The sequence below is a fragment of the Hyalella azteca genome, unplaced genomic scaffold (genome assembly GCF_000764305.2).
Source record: "Hyalella azteca isolate HAZT.00-mixed unplaced genomic scaffold, Hazt_2.0.2 contig3725, whole genome shotgun sequence".
NCBI classification, from domain to species: domain Eukaryota; kingdom Metazoa; phylum Arthropoda; class Malacostraca; order Amphipoda; family Hyalellidae; genus Hyalella; species Hyalella azteca.
In genome coordinates, this window is record NW_025933965.1 from 39,603 (window position 1) to 59,930 (window position 20,328).

At 38.0% G+C, this 20,328-nt stretch overlaps 1 protein-coding gene across 1 annotated transcript; it reads left to right on the top strand.

Annotated features, from left to right (window-relative positions):
- The first annotated feature begins 141 nt into the window (after positions 1-141).
- LOC108677687 (glycerol-3-phosphate acyltransferase 3-like) lies at positions 142-19,821 on the top strand. Its single transcript, XM_018165947.2, has 10 exons — positions 142-385; positions 2,850-3,017; positions 9,969-10,094; positions 10,676-10,810; positions 12,996-13,232; positions 15,291-15,524; positions 17,371-17,486; positions 17,814-17,951; positions 18,218-18,448; positions 18,758-19,821. The coding sequence occupies exons 1-10, from the start codon at positions 233-235 to the stop codon at positions 19,473-19,475; spliced, it is 2,256 nt and encodes a 751-aa protein (XP_018021436.1). The 5' UTR covers positions 142-232; the 3' UTR covers positions 19,476-19,821.
- Positions 19,822-20,328: the final 507 nt, after the last annotated feature.

A 20,328-nucleotide genomic window follows, 5' to 3' on the forward strand; every position in this document is an offset into this window, starting at 1 on the left:
CCCATCCAAAAAAAAGAATTTTCATTCTTAAAAAAACAATTTCAAACTTGCAAATTTTCTTCAATTTCTTTCTTGGAAGAATTTTACGTCAGGCTGCAGCACATGAGGGAAAATTCCCATTAGTCCACTGCAACCCTGTCTGTTAATACAGAGTTGGCTGTTGGACTTGGTTGAGGATCGTGAGTTAGTTTGTGTCTGATGCTAACGTAGTGCGTATGAGAAGTGCGTCGTTATGGCGTTGGCCGAAGCAGCGTTGTCGCTGATTTTTGTGTTTTTAGTGCCTCCTTTTGCAATGATTTTGATATTTGTTCTAATTACTGCAAGTGTTGGAAAGTCAATCGGATTACGAGAGAAGTACGTGAAAGGATTGATTCAGATTTTTGAGGTGAGACGTTCACGCATGTGTAATTTAAGTAAGGAATCAGTATAGAGTAGGCCTAGGTATATCAGGCAAATTAGAGGAAAAATTTTCTTCAACATAGATCTAATACTAGCAACAGTGTCTTTAATCTTTATGTCAAATGCTGACTTCACAACAACTATTTCAGAATCAATATTACATAGCCTAGTTTAGTAGTTACCATCTAATTAGCGACACCAGAAATGCATTGAAAGCAACATCTGATGCAGATATGATCTACGTATCTTATTCTATACTATAGCATAGTGACAAACCAGAGATTTTTTAGAATCAGGTAATTTTTAATTTCCTCATTTACCTAAGATTTAAACCAATTCCTTATGTATGATAATGTTGGTATCCAGATTCCAGGATACTTTACTGGTCTAGCCTACCTACTTATAGGACTCAGAAATGAACTTGAGGGATAGTTTAAAAACCTCTCTGCTTTGCCACTATGTAGTATAGTCTATGCTATAGGTATAAGACTATAACTAAGAAGCCTTGGCCTTGGGAGGTTTGTGGTTGGCCCTTGGCAAGACAGAAATATTTCTCATCATTACTGAGTGAGCTTGCTAAACTTTGTGCAGTTAGACTTGGAAATTAGAATATCAACTTCAATGCTTCTGAAATAGAAAATGCTTTTGTGATGCCAAAACTGGGCCAGGGTGCAGACTTGCAAGCAGCGATGCCATGTTATAGATTTTTAGCCCGAAGCATTGCTATTTGCCAGCCATTTTCAAGATGCGTTGCAGGGTAATTTTTAATAGGGTAAACGCGGTATATTCCGTCATCGTGGGTAATTCTGTCACCTCTTTAGTTTTTCCTTTATATTAAGCATTGTTTTAGTTCCATGCGTTTGTTGATGGTTGAAATGGTGACATCATACATTTGCGCGTTGAACTAATGCCAAAACACTAGGTCTTGCCACGTGTTTTACGACGCTCAATGCGGTAGAGAAGTGCAGTATAAGTTCTGAAGAGATGCATTGTGATGCGAGGAAGTTCTCCACTTAACCGTCTTGGCCATCTAGAGGGAAAATATTGAGATCCAAAGAGAGACGATGCATGCTACCCAGTGAGATCATTGAAAAATGTGTCAAATTTGACAGTTGACCTTGCTTTACCAAATAGTGAATAACTGTTTGTGTAGGAAGAATATTATGGTTTGAGACTTTTAAATATGTATGTCAATATATTAGGAATCCTTTAAGTATACTTGTATTCGTTGATTTCAAGTGGTAAATAAATTAATAGATGATTAAGTTGAGGAATGGATTTAGACACATGAAAACTAATTCCGTCACAACTTGAATTGGACACAAATCAACGAAAACCTCGCAGGTTAGGTCCAGTTAGGAACAGGTTCCATTAAAATTTTCCGATGCCGACCGCCAAAAATGGATTTCAGATTCGTAATCTACACCCCAAAAAACATATAATTAAAAAAAAACACCCTTTTTTTTGATGTACTTAATCTGCAATAATACCAATGCTTTTGTGATGCCAAAACTGGGCCAGGGTGCAGACTTGCAAGCAGCATCGCCATGTTATGGATTTTTAGCCCAAAGCATTGCCAGCCATTTTCAAGATGTGTTACAGGGTAATTTTTAATAAGAAAGTGCTGCAACTGCAAGCAACTTTGATAGTATATCCCATAATAATTATCTTTGTCTCTGAGTCTCTCCACTCCATGCACTGCAACACTTACAGTTACACTCATTGTAACTGATTTCAGGACAAGCTTCACTGCATCCTGACGATGACCTGATCCATCCAACGTACCAGAAAACCTTTGCCTACTGTGTACAGTAGTAACAGTACACTTGCGGTCTTTCAGATTTGCAGTAATTGCAATAAATTCAAAGTTATTTCTAAAATGCAATAATTTCAATCCAAATGTGTAGGCAAGTGCCAAGATCTTCTGAAGGCCAAATTTAGCTGCTGATGCATTGCCAAATATTTTTTTTTTATATTCATGCACTTCCCGCACCCTGGAAACCAAGCTTAGAACTGCAAATCTGAGAAACATATGGTTCTAAATGACAGTTGCCAACTTGCCATTTTAGAATAGATTTTTCCATGTGAGATAAACTTAGACTCCAAAGTACAAATGGGAAAATTGTGTAAAAGCTTGCCAAGAATGAGAGAAAAACTTCACTTATTCAATAGACAATAGGCCTTCCAAATTCAATAGGCCTAAACAATTTTACCTGTTGCAATAGGTATTGCCAAGTATCTTTAGTAAAAATTTGAAAAAAACAGCATATTTTTTATGAAACTTTCAAAAATCACCATTGAAATGATATATTTGTCTGATTTTTAGAAGAATCTGCCCAATATTTCATATTGACTTAGACTTCTGTATTTAGGTTTGTTGTGATATATGTGACATCATGCCAAACTAACTAATGTCTGAAAAAATTTGAGGATTATAATTTTTTCCTCAGTTCTGCAAAACTCGTCTGGCTGCCCAAAGGAAACTGTCCGAACATGAACCTTGTGATTCTGAGACCGAGTCATCAGAAGATGAGCGGCTCATCAGTGAAGAGGACCAGACAAGCTCCAGCAATGAAGTCATCACCAGAGAAATTGTCCTGAGACCAGGTTCCAATCAGGTGGGCTGATGGATTGTGCTTAATTTTTTTTATTTTTCAATAATATCAATCACTTAAATTGTGAAAAGAATGAAAAGTTGTTCATTCTCTTAGTGACAGAGATAAGCCTCACCTGAGTAGAGGAAATCCTGGAATTTTCAATGTATATAGCAATAGAACACTATATACAACCCATGTGTGTATATAGTGATATGCTATGTATATAGCAATAGAACACTATATACAACCCATGTGTGTATATAGTGATATGCTATGTATATAGCAATAGAACACTATATACAACTCTAAAAAACAACCCATGGCTAGTTGAATTAGAAAAATATCCACCTATTAAAAATTTCCTATACCTTACTATGCCCCTTAACTTGTCCTATGGCCATTTAGAACCTATTATAATGCAATTAAATGAAAAAAAATGGATTACCTGACATCTCCTTCATGCCGAAATCCATTTAGAGAGTTTTGCAATTTTGTCTAAATTCATGGGTGCTGTTTCAGCAATTTTTGTCATCCTTGCTAGAGGAATAAATGTAAAAACTACTAGAGTTACCGTAAAATGGGGTTACTTTGACTCCCAGGTTAACTTTGACCACTTTTTGTTTTTTCAACAAAAACCCCCAAAACTCAAAAACTATTTGACATAGAAAAATTTTGTCAATGGCCATTAAAGGCCTAATACTGAGGCAACGTAACACAATAGAAAGATTTAAAAGGTTTGCATATCTAATAGGTTAAAAAATTAAAAATGTGACCCACAAAAAAGAGCTATTATTTACAGCCTGTAGGAGCACCCCCTCCAATTTTTTATTCTTTGGTTAAATAACTCCAGGTTTTGATGCATTGTAGTAGAACTCTTCTAGTTACATATGCAAATGACAAATTTTATGAACGTGTCATAGTTTGCAAATTGGGGGCGCCACCCCCCAATGGGGGAACTCTGACCACCTAATGGCAGCCGGGACGGGGTAACATTGAACGGCTTGGAAATTAAGTTAAAATTGCCATAGGTATCTATATCACATATTTTATGTTATTTCCAAGGCGGTCAATGTTACCCTGTCACGGCTGCTATTAGGTGGTCACATTTCACCCATTGTGGGGCGGCGCCCCCAATTTGCAAACTATGACACTTTCCTAAAATTTGTCATTTGCATATGTAACTAGAAGAGTTCTACTATAATGCACCAAAACCTGGAGTTATTTTACCAAAAAATAAAATTGATTTTACCTCCCAGTCAAATAAACCCCAAAGTGGGGGGTAACAAAGATCATCACTTTTTTTTTTGAAATTACATCAAAACTATGAGAGGCAGGAGCCAGCAATTTATGGTGAGTGAAGCTAGAGTATAGACCTGTATATTGCATGTTTCAATTTAAGTATAACTTATCTAGTAAAAAATGGCATTTTGAAAAAAAGAGGTCAAAGTTACCCCATTTTATGGTACAAGCTGGCAATTTTTGAGTATATACACTAGTAAGTAGGACTTGTGAGGTTTGGTACAAATTTCATGGTGCTAAGTGCAGTTCTTCAAAAGATATGGGAAAAAACTGATGAAGGTTTTTTTACAGTCCCAGACTATATGTATTGCTGTGCTCTGTGCAGTACTGCAGGGCTTTTTTAAAATGTAGTCTGCCAATATCGTAATGTCACGTGACATCTTTTCACATAAATTTTATTGATATTTGCTTAGATGTTTTGTTAAAGTCATCAGTAAAAGTATTGCAGGTGAACCACATTGACTTAACCTATCATGAGACATTTAAAAATTATGATATTTAAATCCAATTTTTAATTAAACTATGCTTGTATAGTTTTTCCTCTCATGGCCCCATTTGTTGATAGTACCTAAATTATTGCCATCTTAATTGCTTTGGCCCCAACTTCTCTAAAGTTCTGAATTTTCTATGACACTACTCACACTAGTAGTACAGTCCTACAGTAATATGTACAGTCTTCTAGTCCTAAATTTATACAACTTCTGATTGGGGTAATTGTGATTTGTTGATTCAATAATGTCATATTCAAGCAGGTTTCTTCAATTATCATTGAAAGCTTACAATTACAAGGTGTTTGAATCAATTCAATCGTTATGAGTTACTACTACCGGTATATCTAATTAATAGCTTGAATTTCTCAGCAGGAGTTGAGCAATTTTATGATAAGTGTTGTAAATAAGTTATAAAACAGTGTCAAATATTTAAATGTTTATTTTATGAATGTTCAAGCTCATTTGATTCAAATTCTTGCCATAAAATCAACTTGTTTTCCATTGCACAGCCAATAAACATCACCTCATGAGTGTAAAGTAAATTAAGTAATCTCCTTACATTACATCTATAGTATTATTTCTGGTAGCCAAAGTGCAGCTTACCATTTTTGCATTGATTACATCTTGTAAGGGATGGAATTTCCTGCATAATTCTGATAAGAACCTCATTTGTTACTAGAACTACAGGCCAAAACTAGGCTCTATATATGTTCTAGTTGGTGGATATCAAAGGCTAACCATGGACTGAGCAAAATTAATGCTTAAAACTTTCTATTGGTGGTTTAATATTCCTCTTCTCGAATTTCGCAATGTTATTTTTTTACACAAAAGCAATCCAGTCAAGTTTAATTTTAAATTTGTTAAAGTTTTGTCTGTAACATGAGCAGGCAAACCTGATACAAGTAAGCACAAGTTTGTAGTATCTTGCTATGACAGTTGATGACCTGTCAAGGTTGAGGGATGGATCCTGCAGTGATGACCTTGAATAGTTTGCTGTATAATTCTCTATTGACAACTCTTGCTGTTGCTGAGCTGATTTTCCTTATGACTGATAAGGTTCGTGGAGCGCGGTGCTCACAAACCAGTTTGTGGCTAACCTATCTGTGTGTATATCTAATGGGCAATTTACATGTTGCTTCTTATGTAATGCATGTGTATGTATGGTTGTAGTGTGTATAAGCATTTCTTACGAGTATGATTTCAATAATTACTTTGTGACTGATATACGTACCCATTTCCTATCAGTTGATACCAGACTTCATTATCAGAGGTATCTTGAACTGTTCTCTATAAATAAGACTTCGTTTTTAGTTATCATATTGCCAAATAATTTCCTTTCAAACCAGAAACTACAGCTGCTTTCTAATGTTTGATTTCACAAAGTGGGCACTCATTAAAGCTGGTTTCCTAACTGAAAATATTAACTAACAAATCGATGATAATCCTACATTTAGAGCAATAGCATACATTCTTGGTTTATAAGCTCCTTCAAAATTTCATCGCAGTCAGTTTCTAATTTCTATTTTTTTTTGTATCGTCCTGCTCGAATTTTCGACGTTGGTAAAAGCAGTGGAAAAAATTAAACTTGGACGCCAAGATTTACTGATTTACTTTGCTCCCTTCCTCAACCTAACCATTGCTGTAGGGATTTTGTTTGTCTGAAACTAACGTTATCAGGCAATGAGCGATTATCTCTCTTATCACTGGCGTCGGGAATGCCCTGTCGTACGGCAGCATCTCTGCTCAGATCGGCCTGTGTTAACTGGCCTCTTGCTTTTCTCTTTGCCTTATAATAGTTCTGCATGCTTATTTATTTTGACGCGTTACTTTTTGTGTGTGGACTAATTTAGATGCCTCTGTTGAATGGACATTGATCATTTGAGCTACCTGACCTTTACTGGAAATAGCCAATTGTCAGCTGAACGTGTAGAAAAATGTTCACTTCAATCAAATGAAGATTTTAGATAGGTATTCTTTAGACGTGAGAATATAAGGGCAGCAAACAATATCGATGTTTTGTTATCCATGACCTTTTGTCAGTTACATTCAACACTTCTTCTCGGTCAATTTATTTTACTGCAGTTCTGGTAATTCAGTTTTAGGCTTTCAACCTCACAATTCTTGAATATTCTGCAAAGTTTTCGGTAAGAAGGCTAAAGACGTCCTACTTTTCTTGCCCTGGAAATGTGAAATTATTAAACATAAAATTCTTCTCCGTCTCCATCTATTTATGGTTATTTTATGGACTTGATTTTCAATACGGTGGTCCTAGAGTTTGGCCGATTATGAATGCTGGTCTGGTGCCTGACACCACGGTATTAGGTGTATGTTTATGCAGTGATCATGGCAGTACAAGAGATGTCTCAGCCTATCTGCGTGCCCGACGCTGTCATGAATGGGTTCTTCACAGCTCGCTCTTATCACACATTTGGCTATCAATGTACTCCGACCTCTTCGCTTCTCTCTGAACCCTAATAGAGGTCCATGTCAAACCCTGGAGGCTCACACTATCCTTAAGTTCATATCTAACCTCGCAACATGAGCCATCATCAGCATTTTTTAAAGTGCTTGGCGTTAATAGGAAATCCCAAAATACTTAGAGGAATCTAGATATACAAGTTAGAGTACTATTCACGGAAGCTTGTATTTTAGATAGTTTGTACGCGTGGGTTCGAATGCCATTATTCCAACTAATACATGCATGGATGCAGATTGTACGATGAAATATTCATCGGTCGATAATCGTTCTCGAATCTTATTAAGTGTGTAAATGAAAGGGATGGCTCGGACCAATAAAGCCCCGTCATTAATCAAGAAAGATTGTGGGATTAATTTACTCGCTCGTATATGAAACCTATGTACCAATAACTTGTTAAGTCGTCTTGCAGTAAAGCTTATCAGAGTGAGAACTTTGTGATAAAAAAAATCTATATATACTATTTACTATTACTCGGGCTGTAATATTATTACAACGTCTTTCTAATTTTCTCATGTCGCTTAACGCATTATTTTTCCGTCTCGTACTTGGATCTCTTGACTCGAGTTGATAGAATTACGTCGTTAATTCTTCCCTCGTATATCTGTGCCCATTGGCTTCGTGTAGTGTCGTATGAGCTTACCATACCCTGCAGCACCCAAGTAATAGATGCTTTGTATAAGAAAACCTTTCGTTTTCATAAATTCTGACCAAGTTTCGCCATCAATGAACCTATGAAAAAGTAGTACTGTAAAAACTTATTTTTTAAGATCCAAAATTTACTAACGAAAAATATGAAGTTCGTCATCAAGCAGTCGAGTCTCGCGCATTATTGAAAAATATAACTCAGTACTCACTGCAGTGAGTGACAGAGAGCGCATTTTCTCGTCGACGAAAACTTGAGGTCACGGACAGACAGACGGACAGACCGACAGACTGACGGACGGACATGGTGAGCACAATAGTGCATTTTTTCCATAAATCCATAAATGAGAAAATGCGCTAACAAGTAATCATTGATAGCTGCAGCAGGCCATATATTTCTATATCAGATCGGGATATTATTCTGCTCGATGAGGTAATTATAGGCTAATGACATGACCAATACAGTATATAAGTAGATTTATTGCCGATTCCTAACAATATTTGCCATCTCAGTCTGGGTACTTGCGGAACGACATCAGTACAAATCAATACAAAATGCAATGACAACAAAAAAATAGAGTATAAAATAGAAAATAATAGTACAAAATACAAAAACTGTGTGCCGCATGTCGCAAAAAATAATTATTTTCAGGAAAATTTCGGCGTCGATAAGAATTAATTGTCTGACTTACGAATCTGCACAAAAATTTCGTCTTCCGAATTCTTGTTCATTATCAGCTCTGCCAATTATATTTCAAATGGTTTCGTTAGCGTGTATTCTTCTTGTTACCAATACAGTAGCAGCTGATGGAATCGATTCCCGGAAGTTGCTAAGAAATTCGCTTTATCTATCAACCTTGTCTACACGGTTTCGAATTAAATACTAATTTTTTTATTAGATTCGTTGTAGCATTACTGCAGTAATAATAAATTTTGTACTCTAACGTATACAACTGCTATTAATGTGTTATTAAGCTCTCAAAGTTTTTATTAGTTAAGAGTGGCCAGATTATCAAATGAATGTTATCACTGTACGCCTGGGGTTATCGGGACCTGAAGTATAATGTTGTTTCAGTAACAAGGCATGACCGCGTGGTAATATTTAGTGCGGGACTTTAACTAGTAATAGGAGGAAATTTGTTTACTATAGACAAACCCAGTTATTTATTCTACGATGCACAGTGTACACTCACCGCATAAAAATAGGGTGGCTGCATGAGCGTATATAAAATAAATGTTTCGATTAAATAACCCTGAAATAGAGGTTCTGCGTCTATATATAGATGACCTACAAGACAACTGTTGCCAGAATTCCGAGAGGCAAAAAAGTATTCAAAGATAACCTAGATCCCGAGTTAAATGACACATGACTTTTACACGTGTTTGCTTGTCCTTCCTTAGAATTTGCTTGCTCACATGGTATTTTGCTTGATAAACTTCCTTCTCTCCATTAATTATTTCAATATTGGCTAGTGGTGTTGTGTGGTGCGTGTGATATGATTTGATCGCCAGTATTTTATCCTTGGTCAGAGCGATATGAATTTTTAACCGAGCTTATTCACTTAGCTGATATCGTTAGAGGAACGAACGGTTGTAGTTGCACTTGAATGTCGGGTTGAATTAATCATTACACACCGCACTTGCAGCGTAACTACCAAATTTTACATGCGATAGGGGTTATTGTGGGATAAATTTTCGTGATTTTCGATATTATTTTCAGTATCATGTATCAGAACAGCGATGTTCGTTGTTTTGCATCCAGAAATATATGCATTCTTCTAACTAATTATTGCATGACCATGTTGCCTACCCATTTTGACGTCCTTATTCTGAATCTGGGATTTAATTGTGAATTTACAGAGATTTTTCTTTATTATTAATTTACAAAAGAGCATCGCTCACTTCATCAATTGTTGTTTAATCTCTTTTATAGACTCTTTGTTCGAGCGAACAAATATATCCGAAATCATGGCTTAGGGTTACAAAAATTACCAAGGCCGTATGGCTTTCAACAGAAATGGTATTATCAAAACATTATTTAAGGCTGGACTCGGTGTGCAGTTTCAGCGTTCGTTTTCGACGAAGGAAGACTTCAAGCTGTGGGACCCGCTGTACTATCTGCGCACTGGCATCGAGGCCATCGTCGACGATGAGGTCACCAAGCGATTCTCGGCCGAGGAGCTCACGGTCAGTTCTTAACGTCTCGGACAAATTTACGGTCGGACCCGCGGCCGGTCTCGCGGCTGCCGGACTAAAAACCTAGAAAAAACCTAGCCAAGCAACGAAAACCTCGCAGATTAGGTCCAGTTAGGAACAGGTTCCATTAAAAACACAAAAAACCTAGAAAAACCCATAAAAACACTAAGAAAACCTTTCGGCCGCGAAACCGGCCGTAAATTTGTCCGAGACCTAGTTCACTTTCTTATATATACAGAACTCGTCCTGCGCAGCACTTATCTGCGTTTCAAGGAAGCTTATCTCGCTTTGGAATTCTACGTTGGATTTAAAATCCCAGTGCACATTAAGCTCAAAATTTAGCTTTTTGTTTTGTTCATTTATGTTTTTTCAGAAGCAAATCCCGCTTTGAAATTATAGTGAACTAATCGAATCCCTGTGTGGTATACATTCAACAAACAGCTTTGTCATTTTTAGCTTATTTGCGCACTTCTGGGAGCAAACCTCGCTTTGAAATTCAAGTATGATAGACACTCAACATAAATATCATTTTTTCTATTAGTATTTAGTAAATTGAAGACTTGTATCTGCAGTCCTGGAACTTGCTGACGCGCACCAACAGTCGGCACCAGTTCGTGAGCGTGCGGCTCACAGCCATCTGGGTGCTGGGCTTCATGGTGCGCTACTTCATCCTCCTGCCTATCAGAGTCGCCATCCTTTTCGTTGGGGTGAGTCCATGCTCAATTTTAATCAATTACGTAATTTTAGTCAGATATATAATTTTATATCATTGTATCGTTCCGAGTGTAGGAAGAGGAGTCGCCATCCTTTTCGAATTGGAGTGAGCCTATGCAAAATTTTAATCAATTGTATAATTTTAGTCAGATACATAATTTTATATCATTGTATCGTTCCGAGTATAGGAAGAGAAGAGTTCTATTTATGCAGTGTGACCGGGGTTGAACATGGATGACTTTATTCTGCCGTCTATTTAATGAGTAAGTAGTTTAAGGTCATTTTAAACTTTGATGGAAATATTGCCTAGATCTTCTAAAAATATTAAAGTGGAAGTTATTTAATCAGGGTGTATTTCGTACAATTTATTCCTATTAACATTATCTCTAACTAAGGTCAGTTGCAAAATTATCTACATGTTTTATATCTCTTGGTATCTTTATATATTTAAAATAATGATTTTTCTACATTATTTGTATATGTATCAGGATTGTGCATTTGTATTAGTTCTTAGACCGTTTTTTGCGCATAATTATTTGTATCTTCTGTAACCGCTGCTTCTGTTTCAGCAACGACCTGCGCTGGGGGAGAACAGCTCCAGCTGTCGGCTCTCACTCCTGAGAATTAATTACATTTTTATCTGTTATATGTAAAATTTTATATTTCAAATATCAATTTCTGAATGCCTTATTAATTTAATTATATCCCTATCCACATATTCATGTTACTGATGTACTTTCGGAGCCGAATTTTGTCGGTACATGTCATTGATTTCTTCAACAGATTTTAATGTCGTCTACAGCGGCTGTTCTTACTTTCATCGTGTTCATCATTCCATATTCGGCCTCTAGTAGATTTTTTTCGTGCTGTTTGTTTGTAATTCGGAATTGGAAGCGAGAAGGCCTGTACTCTGGGCAAGTGGCTGCCGAACTGTGATCGCTGCCACTTGTGGTATAGTACGCCAGTTGTTTCTGGCTATCCGCGAAAATCTTGCTACTATTTTTTTCTTTGTTTTTACGTAATTATCCGGAATTCTTCTTGCCTGAAATGGAATTAGCTAAGCACGCTCTGCGATAGTTGCCAACAGCTACCCATCTGGTATCAGTACTCCTCTATTAAAATATAATAGCTTATTTCATAAAATTACTCATTATTTGTGATTAGTAGAATAAAATTCACCAGGACTTTCATACTTGACTAGTACCTACTAGTACTATACTTGCATACAAGAAGTTTGGAAGTCACTGCTTCAGAAGATGGATGTTGAATCACGTATGAAACATTATCGGGTTTTATAACTGTCTTTTTCCTTTACCCTGACTTGCTCTCTACGCTGAATATGCGACGTGCAACTTTAGACTTTGCTCGTTGAACTTAAATGCTGAGCTCTTATATATGATTTTTTCACTTCTTTTATGGCGTCGTAAAAAATACTATGTTTTAATCACAGAATTTAATTATAAAAATTTTTACTTGCCACTATGTCTTTAAATCTATTTCTAAGAGAAAATGATAGCGAGATCTTCGTGAGTGCATTTCGGGTATCCGGTACTTCAACTTGTCTAGGTCATAATCGTTATCATAGAACAGGCAAACTGACCCCAGATATGCTCTCCCTGTTGAACGCTGTATCTAATTTGATTTTAGAGACTTTATTACTAGGTGATTTCCATTGGGTTTTGTATGTTCAGTTAAGTTTATTCACAAACGACCACGTGTTTTTCCAAACGATACCTTTTTTTATGTCTCTTTGTGATCGCTTCACTAATATTTTTTCCTTTCGAACCTGCAGTTCCCGTTCAATCCTCGGTTGTTTGCTACTTCTAGTTGTGTATCAGAAAATAAATTATTTTCATATAGTTTACGTATTTAATTGATTACTTATTAATTTTTTATGATATAGAAATTGAAGTCAAAGATTTATGTTGTAGAAATTTTCTTGCCGCTCCAGCTTGCAATTTCACCCTGGCTTTGCCCTTTTGTTGTTTATTTTATCCCCAATATTTTACCCTGCTAAGTTGTTTTAAGTTCTCCCTTTTATTCTCCTAAATTGTCGACCGCTCATTAATGTGGTCGCTACACCCCTCCTGGGTCGCGTCCCAAACCCTATACTCTTGACGGAAATTATTTATATTAACAAATTAAAGTATTAATTAATTACACAACGTCAACGGTTAGACGATCTACCTGGTGCTGGGCTGCGCTGTGATTGGCCAGATGCCGGACGGGCGCATCAAGCGCTGGCTCGCGAATTGCATGTTTCTCTCCATGTTCCGGATCATGGCTCGCGGCTTCAGCAACGTCGTCTATTACCACAACACTCACAACCGACCGCGCTCTGATGGCATCTGCGTCGCCAACCACACCTCACCTATTGACTGTATTGTGCTCGCTCAAGATGGATGTTTCTCCTTCGTTAGTATTCACTATAAATTTTATCAAACCCTGCCATCGAGCATCTATATTCGTTGTAATTCCTGAACGGTTTGGGGATAACTGCCTGTTTATTCACTTAGAAATGGTTGATGTCTATTAAATATATCGGTTAGGCAGGGAGAATGGGCCGTTGCGAGCTACTCAGTTATTAGGAATCTAAAATTCGGGCGGGTCACCGAAAGGTTGGTAACATCACGTCAATTATAACCTAATAACCAGCTATTTGTTGGTATTTATAAACCGCTTTTCGTACAGATATTCGTTGGATTCATAATTATAATTCATGTGGATTTGAAATTTTTTGTTCACTATCTGAAAACCAGGAACTGAATGCACGAAACATGCTTTGGGCTCTCACCCCCGTACATGATAACGTAAAGCACGCCATTAACGCTGCACGTGTTAACAAACATACCGTACTTCTTGCATATCTTTAAGACTGTGACGTGATCACATGGAAGTCATCATGGAACATCAACTGAAATCATGCGTTTTGTGGGCGGACTGTCGTTATAAATGCATGGGATCATTTTTATGGTGCCAAATAATCGATACATTCTATTTCATTTTACCTCTTAGCTGTATACTTGCGTATGGGCTGTGGGGTGTTAGTGACTACATAAGCCATTCAAACCGTTTTTGCAACTGAATTTTTTGTAATTCTCAATTTTACAATTCAGAATTTCAATTTTTTATTTATTAATTTCCACCTTTGTTAGCTGTAATTACTAGATTAAGTGGAACACATTCTTTCTCTTTTAAAGGGAAGATATTAAACCTTTTTGACCTCTCGACATAATTCTTTTTACGCCAGCTCATGAGCGTATGTTTCTCCGAACAAACTTTAACAACACTAGACTTATTCCGCCTCCACAATCTCCTTGTACTCTTTAAGTCTCTGGAAAATCGAATTTGTTGCTAGTATTAATTAGATCTTCCAATCTTCGTTCATTTGTAATTCACGAATAAACCAGATTCACCAAGCCTTCTCTGTTTGTCTTCAGTTGTTCCAAAGTTACTTTTTCCTTTACGTTCTGTTTGAAGTGGCAAGTTTCCGGGTCTTTATGTTGTTTTTCTTTAATTTAGCTTATGTTTGATCAGAAGCTCTCGTTGAAATCTTCATCTATCTTTAAGCTAAGCAAATTAATTTTTCTGAGCAGGTCTTTTCCACATCTGATGTCCTTACTAAAGTTACGAATATTCTCCTCACGCATTTAAATTTGTAATGGGTCTCAGGATATTGTAATTGTATTGTCGTACGAGCTATACCGGTAGAACGTTGTTCACGTTCCGCGGATTCATTTATGTATTCAGTTATTAATGCTGCGGCGGTATCGAAAGATTAAACATTTTCAGCTCACCACTGATAACGAAGCCCTTGGATCCACGACAAGATCTTCCTTTCCACTGTCTCAACTAACTTTCTACACAAACCTTCATATTATTAGTAAAATTTCTGCCTGATGTGAAATGGTTTTCTAACTAACGCTTTGTGCTGCTTACTTTCTTCGGCTTCTGTTTCTTTTTTGTACCTACAGAAATGTTCACGTAAGGGTACTTCTTGTTTTTTGTACAATATTTAAATGTATTTTGCCATGCCGTGTGTACCCCTGGTTCCACAATTATACTAGAACTTAACTACTCTCGAATCATCGAATTTTCATGTCCCCATTGCTCATCTTGTACAGTATCCGGTACTGATGTTTTATGACTGACAACTTTATTCGTAACTGTGATGCATTTCCCGACCTTATTGTATAATAGTGCCGTAACCTGACTTTTATTGTATTGGTTGATTAACTGGTATGCAAAGCAGCACCTTAGTTATGCTAGCGGTCTGCGCTGGGCTGAGACTTGGAGCCGTGCTTTCAAAAATAGCTGAGAATTCGTAACTCCGTCAGCCAATCACTGACGGCGTTTCAAGCTAAACACACCAATCACATATGAGAATCGGACGCTTATGTGTGCTTGAGAGCGATTTTTGAGAGTACGGCCCCTGGACTGACGTTTTGGTATTGTTTTGTGTGTCTGTGGTAGACGGGAGTGCTGTTGATGTGCACATACGCCGTCGGGTGCCTGAGAGAAGGCCCCCTCAAGAAGTCCTGGAACTACTCGTGGACAATACGCTGCTTCGATGTGCTCAGCGGCGCTCTGTCTCTCGTCTGCACCTACCACAACCGAGAGAACCTACCTCGCAACGGCATCTGCGTAGCCAACCACACGTCGCCTGTTGATGCCCTAGTGCTTGCTTGCGATAATACGTACGATCTGGTGGGTCCTTTGCGCTCTCTGCCAAGACTACATTCCTTCACTTGCTGGATCCCCTGAGCATTGAGTGGCCATTATATGTTGATCTTTAGATTCTAGTTGGCTCGTGTTATGTGGCAAATCGTTATACCTGCCCATTTGTAGGTATAACGTTGCTTATTACGTTGTTTATTTTGCAAGTTGTAATGACAGAACTGCTCGATTTAGTCTTTGTGTTCTTACATCAAACCTACGTCCTCAGCCACCTTGATGACCAAGTGGACTAGAGCTTGTTTGCTGTATCCCCAATGTTACCTTACAGGTGTAAGCGGTCTCTAGGGACGTGTGATGAGTGAACCTTGATTTTTTTGTGAAGCGAACGAATCTCATCTCCGTATTGTCAGTTACCTTTTCTAAAGACGTTATGGTGACGCTGCTTGTTTAAACAAACTCTGAAGCCTCCGTTTCCGCATTGATATTAAGCGCTGTTCATGGATTGACCCGCGATCTGATTCCTCCTCTATGTAATTGTGATTTTTTTGTGCTTTAGAAGCCCTAATATGACTTCAAGGTGAATGTGAGGCTATTCATTTGCTACGCTTTCTGCTTGAAGTTCATGCTGAGGTCCTTGGTTTATTCTTGGCTCCATATACTCGAATGAGACTCGAAAATTTTGTTTTTTAACCATTACTGCGACATTTTTTAGTCTCTTGTCATTCAGGTTAATTAAAACCTGGCAAACTATCCATGTTCCTATCCTATCTATTTTTGAAAAACTCTAATTTCTAATTATGATCGGTTATGGTATGTAATGCTATTTGCTGCATATATCTCTATAAACTAGGTGCTTGTATCTAATTCAGTGTTCAGCCAAAATGCAAGCAGCTTGTACTTTTTGTGGGATTTTCATCAATAAATCTTAATGTTTTATCTAGTATAGTTTTTAAATAATTTCGGCGTCTTGTAAGCCTCTAACAATTCTTTTTCTTTTGTCTGATGTTCGTTGCTGTCATAGTACGAAGTGCGCGTGAGTTTGTGAAGTGTTTCTTGTCTCATGTAACGCTTGCTGCTCACATCTCTTTGGGTTTCCGGACTTGCAGCGACGCTGATAACACTTACACGTCAAGGCTTCACTGAGTGCATGATGCACGGCATGTGGATGTCATGAAAGATAAAGAATTTCTTACAACCAATAAAATATCACTGCTGCTTTTAAATGACTGCCACATCCGGCAGTCCATTATACGTAGTCGCTACTCTGGTCCTGCAAAGCTTGCTCGCTAACCTTACGTGTTGCTGGGCGCTACTAATTAATTGTTCCTGGCTTGGCTTGGTGTTTGTCCATCAACTTAACTTGCCTGTACAAGTCGTCTGAAGGTACGTAGGATTCAACGAGGATATCTTAGGACTAATAATGGGGATTCTCCACGTCAATATCGGAGACTTTTTATATAGGTAGATAACTAGCGCATATTTATAGCAGTTATTCGGAAATATTTTTATAAGTAACGCGATTTAAATAAAGAATTTAAATGAGCATTGATTGTTGAAGGGAAGAAAAATTCATTAGACCGGGTAATTTCATTTTTTAGACCTTTTAATGTGAAGCAATTAGCTGTAGTTGCCCAACCTTTTTTAAAGTAACAATTGGCGAACATTTCTGCGGCCGGCTAAAATGGGCATAAATTCCATCTGCCTTAAAATTTGGGCGTTAATGGGTTAAGCATCCCTATATTTTTCGGCTCAATATTTGATAGTTGTGAATTACAAATAATTATGATTATCCCTTCTATACTCAATACCCGTGACTGCTAATACCCCCCGTGACGCCCCACGGTCTATATACCCACTACTCCCCCCCGTGACGCAGGTGGGGCAGAGACACGGGGGCTTCCTGGGTCTCCTGCAGACGGCGCTCTCGCGCGCCTCGTCGCACATTTGGTTCGAGAGGAGCGAGGCCAAGGACAGATATGCTGTCGCCAAGAGGTGCCCTTTTTTCACATTTATTATTATGCTCTTATATTGGAGTTTGTGTAATCTTGTGGAAGGATAATTCCTGTTTATGGTAACTTAGAATCTCCGCCCTAAGCAGTTTGTTAATGTTTTGTGTTTGTTACGTTACTATGCTGATGACTAATTATCAGCCCATGAATAGCATCATCTCTCTAAAGCACATAAGAATTTAAATGAGCATTTAAAGAGTTGAACTAAGAGCTTAAAGAATTTAAATAGGCATTTTTCTGAAATTCAAAAGAGCATTTTCTATGGGAATAAAAAAAATTGACAGATACGTGAAACTCGAATTTCTTTCAGGCTGCGGGAGCACGTGGAAGACCCGAACAAGTTGCCTATCCTGATTTTCCCCGAAGGGACGTGCATCAACAACACCTCTGTCATGCAGTTCAAGAAGGGTACTTTTGAAGTGGGCGGCACCATCTATCCGGTCGCCATCAAGGTACCTTGACTTCTCGTTTGCTGCTTGAAATTTGTCCGTGTTTTTGGAATATAATCTATAGACATTTTTGGACGAATTGTTAAAAAGTCTCCCCTGTGATTCTCGAAATCGTTCGGCGAGTTATCTAATGGCCTTCTTATCGTCAGTTATGTGTTTCAAATCAAGTCATAATTAATATTATTCATACAGGTAATCGTGTCTCAAACTTGCATGGTTTTATGTTAATCATGAAATATCCTGTAGGTTAACGTAAAGCTCTATAAAAATATGATTCGTTTTTCATGAGTATCAGTCCGACAGGAGACGCCTTCTGGAACTCGAGCGAGTACGGCATGATGAGCTACATCCTCATGATGATGACGTCGTGGGCAATCGTGTGTGACGTATGGTACCTGCCACCCATGACCATACGTGAGGGTGAGACCAGCATCGACTTCGCCAACCGCGTCAAGGCCGAAATCGCGAGGCAAGGCGGACTTGTCGACTTGATCTGGTGAGCAAATGAGTTGATGGAAATGATCTATGTAGGTGGTGCAAATTACTGCAGTTATATGCTAATGTGTAATAAGTATATACTCTTACTTTATTGTTTATTTTTCGAGTTATTTAGCCTATTTTTTGTTTAAATACTACGTGTTCCCGGTCCCCCATATGATTTTCCTGACGCCCATCATTAACTGGATATGGCGCAGTACCGTTAATTTCCATAATTAAGCGAAGTACTTATTTTAGATTTCCAGCTAATGTTTTCTCTTTGATCACTACAAATATTTTGTGTAATTACTATCATCGCGCTTCTCAGGGACGGTGGCCTGAAGCGCAGCGCTGTCAAGAAGGAGTGGCGGGAACAATACCAACAGGAATTTTCCAGACGCCTTCGACTTCACAGCCTATCTTCATCTGCCGCGAGAAAAGCCCGTCTCTCAACGCCCTCGGCTCTCAAAAACAACAACAATAATGATACTTCTTCTGCATCATCGGAACATCCGACCGTTGATTCTTCTTCAACGGACAACGAAAGGGAAACGCCTGTCAATGAATCAACGACAAACGTAGCGCCATCAGCGAGCTGCCCCACTGTTAATGGAGCTGATCCTCTTGACAAGGGGAAGGATGCGCTCGTCAATAACGCTCCAGTATCAGCGAATAGGAAAAATTTGCCCACAACCTCCAATGATTTGACTATTCAAGATAGAAATTTGTCAGTAAATGGGGTAAATCTGACGAATAGCAAGGATGGAGTTACATTAAATGATACGAGTGAGCTCAAAAATCGTCAGAAGCATGCCAATGACACAGTCCCATCCCTGAACGGAGGAGGCTCGCGCGTGTCAGGCTTAATTGTCAACGGCTCGTCGGACCCGCCAGTTAACGGGTCCGGGTTGCAAGTTAACGGGTCCGGGTTCTTTACCTCCGACCCAACCGTGGTGTCCAAGAAAGACCTTCGCCTTGCGCATGATAAAGACCACCTCGTACCTGGTCCCGTCACCGCCTCCATCTTGAGAGAGAAAGCTGAATGACATGAAGCTATCTTTTGAGTTGTTCTTGTTTCTGTAAAAAATTGTATTTGTGTTCTTGGACTTGAAGTCGTTATAGAGATGGCGGGAGTGCCGTATACATTAAATTTTTTGTGTGTGATGTGCTCAAAGCCTAGAAATTGTTGAATTATTTCCAAGCATGGGCGAGTGATATTGTAACTGGAAAGTTATTGCTTGACTCATAAGTTACATGAAGTAAGCAAGCTCGGTGTTCAACACACATTTAGTGGACATTTTTGTGTCCAAACTAAAACCTGTCAATGAATTTTGTTGAGATTAGTGCCTAGGGCGTTATAGGAACCATTTAGGATAAAGTTTAAATATTTTATTCAAAAACTTAACCTAACTGGACCATGATGACCTCGAGTGTCTTGGTATCTTGAAGCTGAGCTCATTGATAGTCGAATTCCAGGACCTCCATTTTTGGCCTAAAGTCAACTTGGAGATAACGCTTAGCTAACCGATTTTTATAAAAGCCGTAATAACGTCTAGGCATCAAGACGGTCAAATGAGCAATGCAACCCCACTATGTTTACCATTTACATTAAAAAGAATCTTCCATCTGTAAAGAAAAAAAATGTTTCAATTAAAAAGTTTGACTTAAATTTGAATAGTATGTAATGTGATGATTTAAATAAATAGACTGAAAACGGTTAAAACGCCAATTAATTTATAACGCTGAGATAATTGTGAGTAATAAACTTTAAGACAAGCATTTTTTTCTACACAAAAGCGTGTAGGTATTCAATTTATTGTGTTCGGTAGAAAGTAATATAGCAAAGAAGCGAATGATATTTTCTAAATGAAGTATGTAAGGTTAATCTGATATTTTGTA

Bases quoted from the DNA above. Each gene is read 5' to 3' on its own strand.
- LOC108677687 (XM_018165947.2), top strand. From the start codon at position 233: ATGGCGTTGGCCGAAGCAGCGTTGTCGCTGATTTTTGTGTTTTTAGTG. The intron at 10,811-12,995 runs GTGAGTCCATGC...GTCAACGGTTAG, and splicing joins TCGCCATCCTTTTCGTTGGG to ACGATCTACCTGGTGCTGGG. The intron at 18,449-18,757 runs GTGAGCAAATGA...CGCGCTTCTCAG, and splicing joins GGACTTGTCGACTTGATCTG to GGACGGTGGCCTGAAGCGCA.